This window comes from Caretta caretta, chromosome 9, assembly GCF_965140235.1.
Source record: "Caretta caretta isolate rCarCar2 chromosome 9, rCarCar1.hap1, whole genome shotgun sequence".
Lineage (NCBI taxonomy): Eukaryota > Metazoa > Chordata > Testudines > Cheloniidae > Caretta > Caretta caretta.
In genome coordinates this window covers 59,441,809-59,460,501 of record NC_134214.1, presented here as the reverse complement: position 1 = coordinate 59,460,501, position 18,693 = coordinate 59,441,809, and the positions used below count along the sequence as shown (strand labels likewise).

The window sequence follows — 18,693 nt, the reverse complement described above, 5'->3', positions numbered from 1 at the left end:
TTAAGGTCAGGCTTGACAAAGCCCTGGCTGGGATGATTTATTTGGGGATTGGTCCTGCTTTGAGCATGGGGTTGGTCTAGATGACCTCCTGAGGTCCCTTCCAACCCTGATAGTCTATGATTCTATGATTCTATGAATCCAAGGGGCTTGCAAAGGCAAATGTGACCATGTACATTTCCCCTTCCATGTTCCAGCACCACAGGTCTGGTTAGCAGCACCATGGGCACCCTTACAGAAGAGACATCCCGCAGTACTCTGCAAACTCGGCTATACGTTGTACTGTTTGCAATGGTCCTTATAAAGTAGAGCCATGATTTGTCATTCGAGGGCATGTGGTTCCCTAGCCTGGCATGCCCTTGGCAAACTATTATTAATTGGGAGTAATGATATAGTAATAGCCTCACATGCTGCTCTGTTACTATTTCAGAGTGGTAGCCTTGGTAGCCCATGGAAGCTTATGCCCAAATAAATTTGTTAGTCTCTAAGGTGCCACAAGGATTCCTCTGTTACTATTGTACACTGTAGCGGGCCCAGGTACCATAGTGACAGGCACTGTGTGAAAGCACAGCTAGATAATGTACCGTTACTGCATGTAGTACTTTTTCCTAGGGAAATGTAAAGGAAATAGTCTGATTCTCCTCTCAGTTACCCTGGCTTTACCCTGGTGTTAGTCTGGTTTACATCAGTGCAACTGAAGCGAGGATTGGGCCCTGAAGGACTCTGTAACTTCGTTCCCCGTTCAGACTGGCCTAGCCTTGGTGACTGTCTCAACCTGGGGGGAAGGACTGCAAGGCCCCCCAGGAGCTTTCCGTGTCCCGTGAAGCCTGATCAGAAGTCGGCATCGTTGCTCTTCAGGCAGGCACAGCAGCTGGGGTAAGCTGGGTTGCCATGGAGACGTCCAAAGCAAGTCTGGCAGTGCACTGCTGCACCAGGCCCCAGCCAGGTGGGGAAGCCTGAGGACAAACACACGCCAGCTCCAAACTTCCTGGCTGGGGAACCGTCAGAAGATTTACCTGGGCTACTTTGGAGACCCACCAGCCTTCTCCCTGCAAATAGGAAATCTGCATACTCCTGGGCAAATCCGTCCGCGTGAGACAGTGATCTCTCCGCACAGCTACAGAGCCACAGACTGGTAGGCTGCTTTTCAGAACTCGGGGGGCTCTGATCTGTGCTGGGCTGGCCAACAAGGAAAGCACCGTTTCAAAGATCAGGAAAAGCAAAGTGCAGGGCCGAGCTGTGGTTGCTGTCTATTTCAGTCATTGCATCAGCAGGTGCATGTAAACCTGTCAACAACCTAGAGAACTCCTAGGGGGCAAAATAAACAACAAGGGACAGATAAACTGAGGCGGGTTTGTTAACATTCAGAAATAGGGATGCATTTTGTCACAGCATTTTTTATCCAAGAGCACAGAGCAATCATGGTAGATTTAGTAAAAGTCACTGTTTTAAGGGGAAATGGTGTGTAAAGTCATTGGAGCACAGTTTATAGTTGGGGGAGGTGGGTCTACATGGATCCGTCCCCCCAGAGGGGGAAGGCTTCAGGGGAAGAGGGGGATGAGGAGAGCGGCAGGAGAGAAGGGAATGCATGAATGCACCTGACCCAGAGAGTGTTAGATTTAGCTCACTTTGTTTCTGCACTGCCCCTTTTATGAATATTTGGGGGGACCATGGCAAAAGCTGCACCAAAATGGCAGATATTGAAAAGGAAATAAAAGGATCAGGAAAGAAACTCTCAGCAAACTATGGGTAACACAGACTGATGATTACAGTGGGTATGTGTATGTATGTATGAGCAGCACAGGAAAGATGAAAGAGATAAGGTATAAACCCTTTTGAATCGAGATAATGGGAATGAACATTTTTTGTATTGCATTCGGATGCATTTACATAGCATTTATTGTGATAGCAGCCGTTCAGTGATATGTTTTGTAAATGGTGCTTTTCATTTATACTCTGTAGATAAGTTTATGAACAGGATAGGGGTTTCCTGTGATATCAGGGGACTGGACTCAATGACCCGGCAGGTCCTATGTTCCTATATTTGCCTAGTGTAGCTTTGCTGTGCTTTGCTTTTGTTGTGAGTTTCTTTGATGGCGAAACCTGACAGCTTAAAAGAAAATGGAACTATGGGAAGTTAGAAAAGCCAAGAACAAACAAAGTTCTGTTTCAGGGGCACTGCTGTAGGGAGGAACATAGCTACAGCACTGGTTTTACAGTTGTTTAAAGAGATTGGAGAAGATTTCAGAAGAACCCACATGAAAGTGTGTCCTCTGCTCTCACTGTCCCCTGGGACCTTCCCAGGAGTTTTCCAGGCTCCTCTCAACATCTTCCTTCCTCCCTTCTTCCGCCTCTGCTCCCTCTTCAGTCCCCACTGCTTGTGCTAATCACCTTGTGTGGGAGGGGCCCCGCTGGTAGCGGGTGGGTGACAAGCTCCTGAGCTACTGATAGGGGAGTGGATGACTCAGGAGTCTGAGCATTAGGTTGATACCTTTTGCCCAGGGCACCAGTTCAAGTCCAACCAGTGTTCGGAGTGGCTGAAACACATGAATGTGTGATAGGAAAGGGGTCAGTGGTGTCCCGCACAGTGGGCAGTACTTGGCCCCCTCCCTTCACGGCAGCCTCAGCAGAGCCAAGGACTAGATGGGCTGTGGAGACAGAACACACCTCTCACTCTATCCGGGGTCTCTGCAGAGCAGAGCTTGGGTGCATTCCTGCGGTCACCAGGCAAGCTTACATTGCCATTGCCTGCGCTATGGCAGGAGGCCTGCGTTCTTCAGCCTGGCAAGCCATTCATTAGCCTGGCACAGGAGAGAATGGAAAATACAGCTCTGCTCTGACTTTGTAGAAATGACACCACAGAGGCCTCCTCTTTATCTTCCCCTGCCTCCATCTGCAAAGCACTCAGGTTACACATCAAAAGATGGTTTTCTTTCTAACTGCCAGCCCCATCAATTCCTGGTACTTGAGTCTCAGACTAGGCTCTTTCCTTCTCACACAGCACTAGCAATAATAAAGGTCCTAGAGGCCAAACTCTACCCTCAGTGACACCTGTGCAACCCCATTGTCTTACCTGGGTTTGCAAAGGTTTCACTGATTGGCCCTGTAATTGTAACTGTCATGATGCTGCACCAGGAGAAACAGAATCCAGGTTGTTCTTCCATGGGATAGGCAGGAGTGAAAACGGAGTTGGCTAAGTAAAACCAGCAGCTCTGAACCTGATACACACATGGGTAGCAGACTGTGGAGTAAGGAGGGGCCATTTTTCTACAAACACCTTTCAGAGCTCAACCACACTTCCAACAAGCTCTTGTGTACTGTGGAGCGTCCCCTTTGAGGTGATATTGGGTGTCCGGGTCTGTCTACGCTGCAATCAGATGTGGGAGTGCAGCACATGTAGATGTACCTGAGCTAGCATTGGTCTAGCTAGGCCAGACATTGATAACAGTGAAGCCGTAGCAGTATGAACTTCAGTAAGTTCTGAGTAAGAACTGAGTAAGCACTGGGGGTCCTCGACGGGTCTGTTGAGCGCACACTAATGCAACTTCACTGATGTTGGTTCCTGAGCTAGTCTGGGTCTGTCTACACATGCTGCAGGCACAACTCTGCCAGACCCTCACATGTTAGCCTCAAGAGTTCCCAGGAATCTGGGAGGCAGAAGGTGTCTCAGTTCTGCCAGGCATGCATTTCCCCACTGTCTACTCTTTTGTCCAGATGCTTTCCAGTTTCATAGCTGACGATTGCCAAGTATAGTTTGGCACTATACAGCATTTGTTCTTGGTTGTTTCACAATCCTTGTAAATATGCCTTTCCCAGCCAGCAGCTCATTACTTCTTAGGGAGGAAGGATGGACTTGTGGTTAAAGCAAACAACTTCAAATCAGGGGATTTGAGTTCCATTCACTCACTGGTCACTGTAACGCAGCCTTCAAAGACTCAAGAGTGTGAGCACCAACCTCAGGGCGGCCTGTTAAGAACTTAGACTTCACCAACCAATAATCAAGTGTAAACTCCACAGGTACTAGAACAGCCTAAACATGGAGTCACAGACATTCCCCTTGGGTTCTCCAATCTGTCTCGCCACCCAAGTGAGCCTGCCTTTGTGACACTTCAGTGGTTCTCAACTAGGGGTATGCCTGCTCCTGGGGGTCCGCAGAGGTCTGCCAGGGGGTACATCAACGCATCTAGAGATTTTCCTAGTTTTACAACAGGCTACATAAAAAGCACTAGCGAAGTCAATACAAACTAAAATTTCATACAGGCAGTGACTTGTTTATGCTGTTTTATATAGTTCACATTAAAATGTAAGTACAATATTTATATTCCAATCGATTGATTTTATAATTATATGGTAAAAAGGGGAAAGTCAGCAATTTTTCAGTACTAGTGTGCTGAGACTTTGGTATTTTTTTTGTCTGATTTTGTAAGCAAGTAGATTTTAAGTGAGGTGAAACTTGAAGGTACGCAAGACAAATCAGACTCCTGAAAAGGGTACAGTAGTCTGGAACAGTTGAGAGCTATTGTGATGGATGGCCCTTTATACCAAGGATCTCAGCAGTATTCAGGTTCCTTCCAGTCCAAAAGGACCAGTCATTTACCTCCGGTCAATTGTACCTTAGATCTCACACCAAAGACACTTGTGACCAGTGTTCCCACTAATTTTTTACATTCATGTGCGCAAAGAAGTTTGTTATGTGCACCAATATGGAAGTGATGTGTGGCAGGGGTGGGGCTGAGGGGTTCGGAGTGTGGGAGGGGGCTCAGGGCTGGGATAGAGGTTTGTGGTGCAGGGGGGTGACGGCTCTGGCTTGGGGTGCGGGCTCTGGGATGGGGCCAGAGATGAGGGGTTTGGGGTATGGGAGGGGGCTCAGGGCTGGGGCAGAAGATTGGAGTGCAGAGAGGTGAGGGCTCTAGCTGCAGGTGGGGCTCTGGGGTGGGGCTGGGGATGAAGGGTTTGGGGTGCAGGCTGCCCCGGGGCTGCAGCAGGGAGAGAGGACTCCACCCAACCCTCTCTCGCCGTAGCAGCTCCGGGGCAGGGGGTGGGGGTGAGGTGCCTCTCCTCCCCTTGATAGCCGCTGCAAGGCCACACAGCTTAGAGAGAACTTAGCTTGTAGCCTATCCTATAATAAACTATATACAGATTTATAAAGTAGGAAAAGGAAATAAGAGTTATTTACAAGGTTAAAGCAGATAAACATATATACACAAAAGAGTTACAATCTTGTTTCAAAAAGTAATAGAAGCTTCTATAATAAGTGAGCTCTATATGTCCTTTTGGGCTAACCCAGGCTAAACACTGAGGATCTTTTGCTTATGCCTAGCAAACCTTGCCCCCCAGAGGCCAAGAGCATAGAGACAATCAGTTTCTTCTGTCTGGGATTTTATCCCCTTCCTGCCATGTGCTCTGAACTGCAAACTCAGCTGATGGAAGAATTCACTTGCATAACTCATCTTCATGGTGGGGGAGAGTAGGACAACAGAGTTTTTTGTCCCCTTTAATGCCCCACAATAGACCATCTGGCATCCATCTGGTGTCGATGGACCTTTCCCATTGGGCAGGATGTAGCACCTACTGTTGCAGATTAGCACTTTACACTAGTTAATGCATCTCTCCTGTCTGGTGATTTACATAGTCACAGAGGCTTACAATACAACCACTCTAATATTACCTTACAAAACAGGATGCAGATGTTATAAGTGAGATTAATGCATGCAGCAACTCACAAGCCTTCAGAAAAAGACTAAACACATTTATAATCCTAATATCTATTTTAACCACTCTAACTCATCGGTGATCCAGCCTGGTCCCACCAGGTATTTGTCAATGTTCCATTGAGACACAGGGGTGTTGGCATGAGCTGGCACCTGGTCTGCTGGCATCACAGTCACACTGCAGACCAGCATCAGTGCAAGCTTCCTGAACACCAACCCCCACCAATAAGCCTCAACCCTGCCCTGGAGAGGCCACCTCTGTTGGTGAAGCATGGCCCATTCAATCCTTGGCCTTTCAGCTAAAATTGCCAACAACGGGGATTAGTGTCATAGTGGTTTCTGTGATGTAGCTCCTAGCCACTGGACTGAGCCCAGCAAATCCCTTCACACAGGCCCACTAACCAACTGCTGTCAGAGAGCCACATCATTCAATCCCTCCTGGCCTGGTGCAGATTCAAACCAGTGATGTAGAGGTGAAAGGCTCCAAATACTGTTACCAACACAACCACACAATTAGCATAAAATTGAGGGTAACCTCCCTCAGTGGTGAAACAGAAAGCATGTGAACTTGGTTGACATTTCCAACATGGTAACCTGAGGTTTTGCTTCTCCTTCTAGCTTGAATGCTGGTTGAGACAATGGAGAAGTATGAGCAAATACTAACCATAGGCAGGGGATCAAGTGCTGAGGTCTTCCTGATGAGGAACACAGAGACAAAGAAACTGTTTGCCGTGAAAAAAATCAAGACAGATCCATCAAAGAAAATGAGAACCAAAGAGGCAGTGCTTCAGGAGGTGACCATCCTGGGCAAACTCAAGCACCCCCACATTGTAACCTGCCATGAGCACTTCTTTGAGGAGGAACATATGTTCATCATCCAGGATTACTGTGATGGTGGCTCCCTGGATGACCACATTAAGATGAGGAAGGAGGGGTACTTTCCCGAGAACACAATCATGGAATGGTTTGTGCAGCTAGCTATGGCTGTTCAGTACATCCACTCCATGAAGATCCTGCACCGAGATATCAAAACATCCAATGTGTTTCTCACTAAGAAAGGGATGGTGAAACTGGGGGACTTTGGCATTTCGAAGGTCATGAACAGCACCCTGGACATGGCAAGCACTTTTGTAGGCACACCCTATTACTTGAGCCCAGAGCTCTGCGAGGATGTGCCGTACAGCTCCAAGTCGGACATCTGGGCACTGGGATGTGTTCTCTTTGAAATGTGTGCCTTAAAACCACCCTTTGATGGAATAAATCTGGTCAGCTTGTTTTACAAGATTGTGAAAGATGAGTATGCTGCTGTGCCAGAGTGCTATTCTGAGCCCCTGCATGGCTTGATCCAAACCATACTGGAGAAGTGCCCAGAAAAGAGACCCAGTGCCAGCAGCATCCTTAACATCCCTTATGTCCAGCAACACCTCAAGCTTTTCCTTCTTCACCAAGAATCCCAGCTCTTCAAGCAGCAACATCTGGCCAAGCTCCATGAGGAGGACAACACAGATCCCCTCCCACCCACATCTCAAAGTAAGACACTGTTGGCTCACCAAGGGAGGGGAGCCTTAAGGCCAAAGTCAGCTCCACCGTATGTCAGCACCCACAGTCCAGAGCTTTTTGAGCCAGAGGAGCTCTTCAGCACTCTAGACAGCAGCTCAGATTACTCTGAAGACTTTGAGCATGAAAGTGTGTCTTCCATTGAGGAGAACTTAGAAGACGACATACCCATTCCACCTCTGATCAAGGAGGTGCCAAGAGAGATAAGTAAGAGCTGGGTACTGGCCACTGTTGGGGAGAGTTTACTCAACTAGTCTATCCTATGCTTCTAAATACTGTAAAATAATGGGTTTAAACAGTAAGTGACATCAGAGAGCCACCAGGGAACACTGGGTGTAGGAGGGGAGGAAAGGCTCCGGAGACCAGGCTGAAATCCAAGAAATGGAAAAGAGGAAAGTGTGAGATTTTGCTGGTTTGTTTTTATTTGGTGGGGAGAGAGGAAAGGGAGCAGCCCTGCTAGGCCCCCAGCCCTGGTTCTTGACTTTTTTGCCTGTGCAGAATGGGAGGTTTTCATTATTATTTATAAGAAAATCAAACAGCCACAGTATAAAGGCTGGTTCCTAAATCCTGACAACTATCACTTACATATACAGATGTAGCATCTCAGGAGATTATGGGCTTCATATTAAGAAGTGCCTCCAATTTTGTTTCTGAAAAATTACACGTGCGCATTTGTTTGCATAAACCTCACATTTCTACATGCAAATAGGCATCTGTGCATGCAGGGCAAGTAATTGTGAGCCTAACTGCACACTTTCCAGGCAAAAGTTAGAGGCCCCTTTGAAGGTGGCTGGAAATTTGTCCTTAACTATACAGCTACAGACATACCCCATATGAAAGCAGCAAACAGCTGCCTTCCCACATCATATTGAATTTCATATCCACACTGAAAATGCTCAGACCTGGCCTCAATATTAATTTTGTCAAAATTACAAGGGAAAACTATAATTTCAAGTGTTTTCAAATTCAGAACCCAAATACGAAATGCAGGCTTGATGCAGACACATACAACTGCATGTACATCCATGTATGATCTGCATATCTTCGGGATGAGAAGCACAAGGCTTTCATATCGACCTTCAGGTCTTGTGTGCAATCTGAACCATGCACCTCTTGCAGTCTGAGCAAAAGTCTTACCTCTAGTATGTCTCTGCTAAAATTAGAGGTGTCACAACTTTCATAGTATTTTTTCTTCTGCCACCAGGGCTTCATACCAGGATCTCTGTCACCAAGAGCCACATCCTTAAGCTGCTAGGGCAGCAATAAGACCGCCAGGCCAGCCGTAAGAGTATCGACAGGTTCAAAGTGTGGTTGACTCTTAGGTTCTGCAGGTTCTTGCTCTGTTGGGCTAATGAAACAATCCTGCATATGCCTCTGCTGTCCTGGATTTCCTCTGCAATAAAATATCCAGGCAACCGCTTTGGCTTTAATTCAGTCTGAACATTACACAAAACTGAAGGACTGGCTTGAGACATGTGATTCCCGGATTCCCTCCTGCCATGACCTGAATCCGAGGTGACGGCTGTGCTATGTAGAGGGCACAGAGAAATACTTCAGTCCTTGCCCTTTTAACCTTGGAACCACCAGACATTTCAGCTAACAACACTGTGGAGGAGCCAGCAGTTGGCTAGAAGGACCTCTCAGGGAGGTGCTGGCAGCGCACTGTGAAACCATGAACCATACAATATAATGTATTGCAAAGTTACCAGGCACTGCTAAATAACTCCACCTCTAAGTTCTAGGAGCATAGAAAAGTGCCCCAGACAAGGGCATGGGCAATTTTTTTTTGCACTGTCTGAGCTTAAAAAAAAAAAAAGGATGAGCATTTCCCCTGAAATTTTGTATGAAAATAAGGACAAGTCAGATTGTTCTTACACAGGCATATAGCACCATGTGGCTCTGTCTGCCCTATGTGCCAGCCCGTGACACTGGCCACAGTGGCCAGCCATGCAAGGGGAGTCTGTGGAGTTCCTAAGGGACATGGGGCCTCTGTGCACCTAGCTCTGGGAGGCAGTGCCAGGCCTCTCGGCATTTTCCTTGGCAGGGGCAGCTCTGTATTGCCCACAGAGCAGGGACGTGCATCATAGGCACAAACTGAGCCCTATTTACATAAAAATAAATATGTAACCCAAATGTTTCCCTAAGTTGGGTATATAAGCAGTAAGTAGCCACAGCTCATTATGGGCTGTATAAGGCCTAACCCTGCAAGTGGTTACTACCATGTACATCCATACTCCTGTTCAGAGGCACATGATTTCAGGATGGGGGTGAAGACACCCAACCAACTTCATAATATTCTAGAGGTTTGCTGTCTAGGGCTATAAAGAGCTTTGTACCAGGCACACTTTTCCATCAGTTAGAACTAGACAGACCCATGCATACAACTTTGACTCTACTCCCCAACCTGACCTACAGTAACCCCTCTTAATCTAGTCCTGCCCCTCCCCGCAGCACTCTCTGCCAGTGGACCTCAGGCCTGGCCTGCTGCCGCCTCTTCTATTGCAGACAGGCATTAGGGAGAGCTAGCCATGCAAAAATGGCTGGTGGCTTTGGGATGAGGTAGAATCAGATCTAGGATAAGATCAACCAAGTGGATGTTTTTACTGGAGACTTAAGCAGGATTTAAACTAGAGACTGGTCTGAACCAGAGCCCCAGAGCTGGACACCTGGAATTTTGAGGGAGCTGAAATCTGGACCTATACCCAAATTTGAATTCTGCATCTCAGGACCATCTCTGGTTGACATCAGTGTTGTCATAGAAAACCCACTGCATTAAGCCCCTGCTCTGTCTGACATGTGTCTTCCTTCCTTTGTTGCAGACCAGTGCAGCTCTCCTGACAGACTATTACCCTCCAGCCCTCTGAGCACAGATTTACAAGGTACCTTCACATGTCCTGTTGGCACAATCCCTGAAACCCAGGGCAATGAAAGCCCAGATCAGGACTTTCACAAAGGCATGCATGATCTTGGTCAGATACAATATAACCCCCACGCCAACCATGTGCCCATCATTCGTTTTTGCACACAGTGCGTTGTTGTACAGCTGGGTTTACGCTGGGAACAGATGTGGAAAAGACAAAATACATCCAGGAAGATGGTTCTGGAGCATGCCTGGGAATGTCAGGGAAGAGCCCCAGTGTCATGAGAGTCCAAGCTCCGCTTTGCAATCCCCTTGTGCAAGTCAGACAACATTCAGAGAACACCCAGCCCCCTGGCTGATTAATCAAACCCAGCCCAAACTGGAAATTCTTTCATCTTGTTACAAAGTTGCTTCCTGCACTGAAAATCTCAGTGTTCTGACACAAGTTGCATAGGTAAGGGGTCCTCAACCTTCTTCTTTCTGAGTCCCTGCCCCACACACACACATGCTATAAAAACTCCACGGCTCAGCTGTACTGCAACAACTGGTTTTCTGCATATGAAAGCCAGGGTGGCATTAGGGGTTTGGAAGCAGGGCAATTGCCCGGGGTCCCACATCACAGGGGGCAACGCAAAGCTCAGGCTTTGGCTTCAGCCCTGGATTGTGGGGCTGGAGGCCCTGGGCTGCAGTCCTGCACAGTGGGGCTTTGGCTTTCTGCCCTGGGCCTAGTGAGACTAATGCTGGCCATGCTTGGGGGACCCCCTGAAACCTGCTCGCAACCCCCCAGGGGGCTCTAGCCCCGGTTGAGAATTACTGGCATAGGTCACTGGCAAACACAAGCCTTCTGGGGGAACCAGTTAGTCCTATCCTCTCAGGGTGTGTCTCAAGTAGGGTAGCAGGGAGGCCTCATCCCACACCTCTCTGGCTCTGTTGGGGAGGTTTGCAGTCCTGGCATGAGACATGCACAGGGCTCCCCCAAGCCGCACTGAGGCCATCCCCTGTACAAGGGCCGAAGGTCTGTGTAATGTGGTGTGGAGACAGGGCATGGCGGTGGGCCAGGGTGTGAAGGATAGTGAGGTGTGATGTGTGTGTGTGTGTGAGGAGGTGTGTGTTGTGTGGGGGCACAAGGTTGTGTATGATGAGGAGTTGCTGTGTAGAGGCAGGTGATACGTGTGACATGCCAGGGAAAGTGAGTGTGTTGGGGGGAGCGTGGAGCTGGGTACTGAGGTGGGTGCAGCGTGTGTGTAGTACAGCAGGTTGAGTTGTGTATCATGGGGGGGGCGGAGTTTGGTGCAGAGGAGCATGTCATATGGCTCTATCCTGAGAGCAGCACCAAGAGCAGCCTGAGACCATACTAATGCTCTTGGGGCTCCCCTGCCCCTCCCGCTGCAGAGTGGAAGGATGAAGCAGAGCTGACTGATTACCCTGATGATTTCGAGGAGGTTGAGGAAACCAGCCTGGAGGAGGTGGTGAGCAATGCTCGCTGTGCGATCAAGGTGCCAGCTGACAATGAGGCATTCCAGGAGGAACAGGTGGATCACCAAGGGCCCGCTGTTCTCTCCTCCACCCTGAAGACTTTGCGGGAGACATGCAAAGGTGAGGAAACACTGGGAAGCCAGTAAATGCACTAGGGACTACTAATCTTCTTGCCTTTCCATACTAACTGCAGGCTTGCAGGGAACGGACAAGGAGGCTAGGCTCATCTGATTCCTGGGCTTCTGCTTTACAGGAGACAAGCTGAGCTGTGAAAAAGGGTCCTCAGCTTTTTCCATGCTTTGATAGAATTCAACCACCCACAACCTCTCTCCTTCACATGTCTTGTCCTGGAATCCTTTGCATCATTCCACACAGAGCACGGGCCTAGGGACAACCTAGGTTCAAAAGCTCAACGTTAGCCTGAGGCCCCAGGTGGGAAGTAGGAGTGGGGGGTGGGACTCCACCCACCTCCCTAATGCTACTGTTGGTACCTTCTGGGGGGCTCTGAGACACATCTTGAGGGAGTGAAGTGCAGTCACTATGGCCCATTCTTTCTGCTGAGTCTGCCAGAGAGGGTGCAGTAACACTTAGCACAGTCCATCCCCAGCGCAATCACTGTACACACTTGAAACCAGTGAACTTCCTGATTGGCTCTCAGATAGCTAATCACCCTTATCTCCATTTCACAGCTGGGGAAACTGAAGCCAAAAAGTCATGTGACACACCCCAAACTGCACAGTGCATTGGGGCAAAGCGGAGACTAGACTGTAGCCTGGCTAATACCTTCCTATCACCCTGATGTGGCAGCAGCTGTCCCTGCCATGCTAAGTGCAAGGTGCAGCAGCAGTTTTGTGCTGTAGACATCTATCTACCAGAAAGTCGAGTGAGATCTAGAAATACTACAGAATGACCACTGGGCAGTGTCAGCCTTCAGTCCCTAGTCAGCTGGGCTGGGTTTGAACAAGTGAGGTGAGAAGCAAGGTTCCATACCACATTGCCCAACTCTGAATATATCCACATGGGGTCATCTGAACTCACCTGTCTGACACTTGCTTGCAGGTGGGGTTGGACCTTCTCTGTATGATGAAATCACAGGTCAGGCCCAGTTCACCCCTGAGGATCTGCAGCCTCATTTTGAACATCGAATGGGCCCTGACCACCTGGAGACCTGCTACCTGCTCCTCAGCTTGGACCAGGAAACAACTTAGTCCAGGCCTCTTCATGGAAACAGCCTGAAGGACGAGAGTTTAGCTGAAGATACAAAGTAGTGTGCTGCTGAGTGTTGTTCCAGATTGGCAAATAAGGTGGCCTGATGGCCAATGCTGAGTTTTCACTCCTTGCTTGGTACATAAGAGCAGCCATGCTGGGTCAAACCAATGGTCCATCTAGCCCGGTGCCCTGTCTTCCAACATTCTTGGTCATTCTTCCAACAGCGGCCAGTGCCAGGTGCTTCAGAGCAAATGAACGGAACAGGCAATCGAGTGATCCATCCCCTGTTATCTACTCCCAGCTTCTGGCAGTCAGAGGTCTAGGGACACTCAGAGTATGCGGTTGCATCCCTGACCATCTTGCTAATAGCCATTGATGGACTATCCTCCACAAATAGCATCACAATAATATAAAGCACTGAGCCTGCTGGAATCCTGCTGCAGAGATGGAGTGCAGAAGGAGGGTGCAGTGGCATAGGGTGTGCAGTCACTAAAGTACCACTTTCCAATGCAAAACTAGGGTTTTTTTTCTTTTCCAAACTACATTTTCATTTGCCCTTGGATTATTTTTTGGCCCAGGAGATGGAGCTGTAGGAAGTAGCACAATATAAATAAAGGTTTATGACAGACATTAGAAGGTTTGACAGCTCTGGGCGCTGACGTACATGGTATAAGCAGAAGGCTCACTCAGCAATGTGAAAATATAGACTCTTCATTAAGTCTTGTTCACTTGCTAATCCTGAAGTCTCTGAAAACTCCCCAGTCCCTGCCTATCTTGTGCCACAGCCAAATAACTATTGACTTCCAAATGCTGATCCACAGACCCAGAAGCTCTAACTAAGCCCAGAGCTGTAACTGTAATAGGTACCACTTCCCTGGAAGCACAGTTTTGATCTGGTCTACTACATCCTTTTATAGGACTTGTGTGAAGTGAGGGAATATGAGAGCTAGTCTTCCCTCTTTCTTATCTTCAGACTAGAGTCCCATTGACGGCTGATCAACCAATGCTTCTGTGATTTCTAAGTCAAGCTGAAATTCTGAAGTGGCAAGAGTCTCATAGGTAACACATGCCATCTGTGCCTTCAGAATGTCTGCAGACACCTCTGCATGGATTGCCTCCCACAACCCATATTAAAAGGGGCAGGATCAACTTGAAAACCACTTTTCTATCTGAAAGTTGTGTACGAAAAATTCGTATTAATGAAAGAGATTAGAGGAAATGTATGTAGCAATTCCATTTTGACAGAACTTTCATGCATTCATTAGGGAGGGGAACTCATAGGCAGCGTTCCCCGGGCCTGGTGATGGTGGAGCTCATGGCTATGCTCATCACCAGACCCCACAAGTGGTTGTTTATTGGTAACAGCATCAGCACAGCTGAAATGGGAGGCATGTGTAGTGAGGAAGGGACAGGGGAAGTGTGGAGGTCAGAGGGTGCACATGGTTGTTGGTATTGCTGCCAGGTATGCCCAAGAGATCCTTGTTAAGGATTAGAAGGGAGCAGGAAAAGCCTTATAAAACAAAATATGAAAGAAGCATTGCCAATCCTAAGTGTTCAAACATCGTGAGTCAGGCCCAAAAAATCATGAGCATTTAAAAAACAACTTCAGAGTCTTATTTGCCTTTAGAGTTCACATTTGCAAACCCAGACACTTACCTTTTAATGAAAGCTAAGATTCTCACATAATGTCCCAACTTCAAGACCTGGGGCAGAGGGGAAGGGAGGATGTAAAAATATCTACCAAGTATCACAGGAGTTGAAAACACTGTAAAAAGGAATTTTTGAAAAACGTCCTGTCCATGCTATTTAAAGGGTGCTCTGTCAGAAATCTGAATGTTTTAAAACAACTTGACAATGTCCCTTTAAATCTGAGATGGCTTTGAACAGCTATGACCATGGGCACACACAGTTACTGCACTTAACATAAAAATAAAGCTAAAACTCAGACTGAGTTGCTGATTAATAATAACTGCATCAGTGCCCACTTCACCTAAACAAACTCTCAGTCATCTGCATTACAGTGACAGTTCTGCTCTATTTCCTCTGTAACTCTCAATGGAGAAGAAAGGAAACACCAAAGCTTTCAGTATATTTATTTCTTCTTACTATATTCAGCTTTTGCAGTATTGCTGTAATCATGTTGCTCCCAGAATATGAGACAGACAAGGCAAGCTTCTGTTGGTGAAAGAGACAAGTTTTCAAGCTTCACAGAGCTCTTCTTCAGGCCTGGAAAAGGTAATCAGAGTCCCACAGCTAAATACGAGTTGGGAGAGATTATTAATTGTAAGGGGTTAAGATATGTTGCAAGCAATCACTTATTCCAAATGCTAAATTCTACCAAACAAAGATCTCGGCAAATAATTTCCAGTTAACAATTTATTCTACAAATTTACTCTCTTTTTCTACTTGCAAAATATCCTTGAGCCACTCCTGATTTACTTAATTATATTAGCAAAAAGAACAAGGAGTACTTGTGATACCTTAGAAACCTGTAATTATATCAATTATTCACAACCACAACTATTGATAAGTGATTTAGGGCACCAGCATGGATTCACCAAGGGAAGGTCATGCCTGACTAATCTAATCGCCTTTTATGATGAGATTACTGGTTCTGTGGATGAAGGGAAAGCAGTGGATGTATTGTTTCTTGACTTTAGTAAAGCTTTTGACACGGTCTCCCACAGTATTCTTGTCAGCAAGTTAAGGAAGTATGGGCTGGATGAATGCACTATAAGGTGGGTAGAAAGCTGGCTAGATTGTCGGGCTCAACGGGTAGTGATCAATGGCTCCATGTCTAGTTGGCAGCCGGTATCAAGTGGAGTGCCCCAAGGGTCGGTCCTGGGGCCGGTTTTGTTCAATATCTTCATAAATGATCTGGAGGATGGTGTGGATTGCACTCTCAGCAAATTTGCGGATGATACTAAACTGGGAGGAGTGGTAGATACGCTGGAGGGGAGGGATAGGATACAGAAGGACCTAGACAAATTGGAGGATTGGGCCAAAAGAAATCTGATGAGGTTCAATAAGGATAAGTGCAGGGTCCTGCACTTAGGATGGAAGAACCCAATGCACAGCTACAGACTAGGGACCGAATGGCTAGGCAGCAGTTCTGCGGAAAAGGACCTAGGGGTGACAGTGGACGAGAAGCTGGATATGAGTCAGCAGTGTGCCCTTGTTGCCAAGAAGGCCAATGGCATTTTGGGATGTATAAGTAGGGGCATAGCGAGCAGATCGAGGGACGTGATCGTCCCCCTCTATTCGACATTGGTGAGGCCTCATCTGGAGTACTGTGTCCAGTTTTGGGCCCCACACTTCAAGAAGGATGTGGATAAATTGGAGAGAGTCCAGCGAAGGGCAACAAAAATGATTAGGGGTCTGGAACACATGACTTATGAGGAGAGGCTGAGGGAGCTGGGATTGTTTAGCCTGCAGAAGAGAAGAATGAGGGGGGATTTGATAGCTGCTTTCAACTACCTGAAAGGGGGTTCCAAAGAGGATGGCTCTAGACTGTTCTCAATGGTAGCAGATGACAGAACGAGGAGTAATGGTCTCAAGTTGCAGTGGGGGAGGTTTAGATTGGATATTAGGAAAAACTTTTTCACTAAGAGGGTGGTGAAACACTGGAATGCGTTACCTAGGGAGGTGGTAGAATCTCCTTCCTTAGAGGTTTTTAAGGTCAGGCTTGACAAAGCCCTGGCTGGGATGATTTAACTGGGAATTGGTCCTGCTTCGAGCAGGGGGTTGGACTAGATGACCTTCTGGGGTCCCTTCCAACCCTGATATTCTATGATTCTATGATTTCTTGTCAGACAGGATGCTATTAAACAGGCATCCGATGAAATGAGCTGTAGCTCACAAAAGCTTATGCTCAAATAAATTGGTTAGTCTCTAAGGTGCCAGTAGTACTCCTTTTTATTAAACTACGTTTTCTTTAGCCATCTTAAGATCTGTTTCTTTATCTGGTGATTGTGGGCACCTTCTTAACAGCCTGATATAACTTTGTTTTAATGTAATTTAAATGGAAATGGAAAGGATGTGACTTCCTGCTTCTCAGCTAATGCCTGCTGATCGGCTGCTCTTTTAATCTGTCTGCAGAGGAAGGCCTTAGGCTTTAGGTCTTACAGTATGGTTGCAGACAAAGGCCTTATCCTTATGGAAGGATGGGAGTGGGATACCCCAAAAACCAAAGTGATTCAGCAGCAAAATTTAGCAAGTCTTGATAGGTCTACTTCTTTGTGTTGGTTTTTTCCCCATCTCTTTGTTAACACCTTTTAGAGAGGAAGGATTACACTGTAACTAAAATAGTGTTAGTGAAGAAGTGTGTGGGACACATGTTATGCTTTGGAATATTCAAATATTATTGTATCAACTTTCTAAGTGTTATAATGATGCACATATCGTTATGGGCTGTCTAGTGACTGGACTCGTAGCTCAATGAGTGAGCTACAAGATGTTTTCCTGTAGGAGCTAAAATCACTGGTGGGTGTGTGGTGAGGGGGGAGGTAATGTATGCAAATCACTAATGCTAAACACAGCAGGTAACAAGTGTGGGGAAGTTTTGTCCCCTGGAGAAATAGCATAGAATGGTTTGACCTGTGTCAAGTGGCCTGTCAGAAAAAGAACTGTAAACCATATAAAGTAGCCACTGTGACACAGGGAGAGAGTTTACTCACCCTCAATCAAAGAACAGAGGTGAGATTGTGACCAAGAGGGACAGGCCCTGCAAAGGACCTGAAGTACTCTGAAACCTGCCAGATCTCCATGTGAAAGATGGGTGTCCACTTGGTAAGCCAGGCATTCATGTATGTTTTCTCTGTAATTATTTTGTTCTGAATAAAAAGTACTTTGCTTTACGAAGCCTGGCTGGTCATCACTGGTTAACCCTGTCATTGCCCCAGACAGAACAGGATGGCAGGTGCTGAGCAGAAGCTGGCCCCGCTGAGATCATGACAGTGAATCACAGGAGTCGGCAGCCTAAGGACCCAGTCTGGAGGAAGAGGATTGTGAGATTCCATCATGAGGAAGGTGATGGCTAGAAACCTGAAATTTGACTGCGGTGCCGTTACGAAGGCCACAAAGGGGTCAGAGGTACAGGTACCTGGGGGTGGTGACCAGCTCAATGACAATTAAAAGGACAGTTGTTAGCTACAAGTCACTGAAGGCTGCTGAGCAAACAGCAAGCTTTAGGAAAAAGTTACATACAAACAAATCATGGTGTCATTAGTACTTCCACCAATGAGAGAAAGGAACAGGTGTTAGAATATACTTCACACAACTTAAGCCAAGTGGTTACAGGTCAGATTCTATAAAGAACAAAATGCCTTTGCCAGGAGTGGAGCATCCCGGGATTAGGGAAGGGGTCCCAGGCCTCCAACCACATGCCTCTCTCTCCCAAAACACCAGTCCTCCTGCCTGGGGACAGACCAAGGTAAATCCCTGGAACAAGTACTATACTGAACAATATCTAGCTCAAGCAATGCCAGGAGTCAAGCCAGGGAAGGATCTCTAGCAGGGGTAACACAGATCTCCTTTGCCCCTGGTACAGCATATAGCCCCCTCACAGACATAGACACAGATTCCCTGTCCTGTGTTAACTCAACCCTCCTCCAGTGAGTCCTACCTCTGGCACATTGAAGCTGGTGTTTGGGGTGAGCTATGAATGATGGGGTCCTGATGGGTGGTCCCTGCTGTCCCACTGGTTCCAGGCTGCATTGTCCACAGGGGTCCCTCTCAGTTTTTGGTCTCTCTCTCGCTAGTCACTCCAAAAACTCCCTGCACAACCCATTTCTTTCTCTCAGTCCCCGGACAGTTTACTGGCCCAGAGCCCATGCAGCGGTCACCACCCATCGCTTGTCTCTAGTTTGGAGTGGCATTCCCTTT

The 18,693-nt window shown here is 47.3% G+C and overlaps 1 protein-coding gene across 2 annotated transcripts; it reads left to right on the top strand.

Moving 5' to 3' along the window:
* Positions 1 to 801: 801 nt before the first annotated feature.
* LOC125642942 (uncharacterized) lies at positions 802 to 17,810 on the top strand. 2 transcript variants are annotated; one of them, XR_007358535.2, is made up of 6 exons: positions 802 to 1,132; positions 6,327 to 7,472; positions 10,085 to 10,144; positions 11,518 to 11,721; positions 12,661 to 15,045; positions 17,712 to 17,810. XR_007358535.2 is itself a non-coding variant. In XM_048864906.2 (5 exons), exons 2-5 carry the CDS (start codon positions 6,332 to 6,334, stop codon positions 12,807 to 12,809), a joined length of 1,554 nt encoding a protein of 517 aa, XP_048720863.1. In that variant the 5' UTR covers positions 802 to 1,132; positions 6,327 to 6,331; the 3' UTR covers positions 12,810 to 15,761. The 2 variants fall into 2 exon arrangements, 1 of the variants encoding a protein (XP_048720863.1); XM_048864906.2 differs by lacking the exon at positions 17,712 to 17,810 and having other exon boundaries at positions 12,661 to 15,761.
* Positions 17,811 to 18,693: the final 883 nt, after the last annotated feature.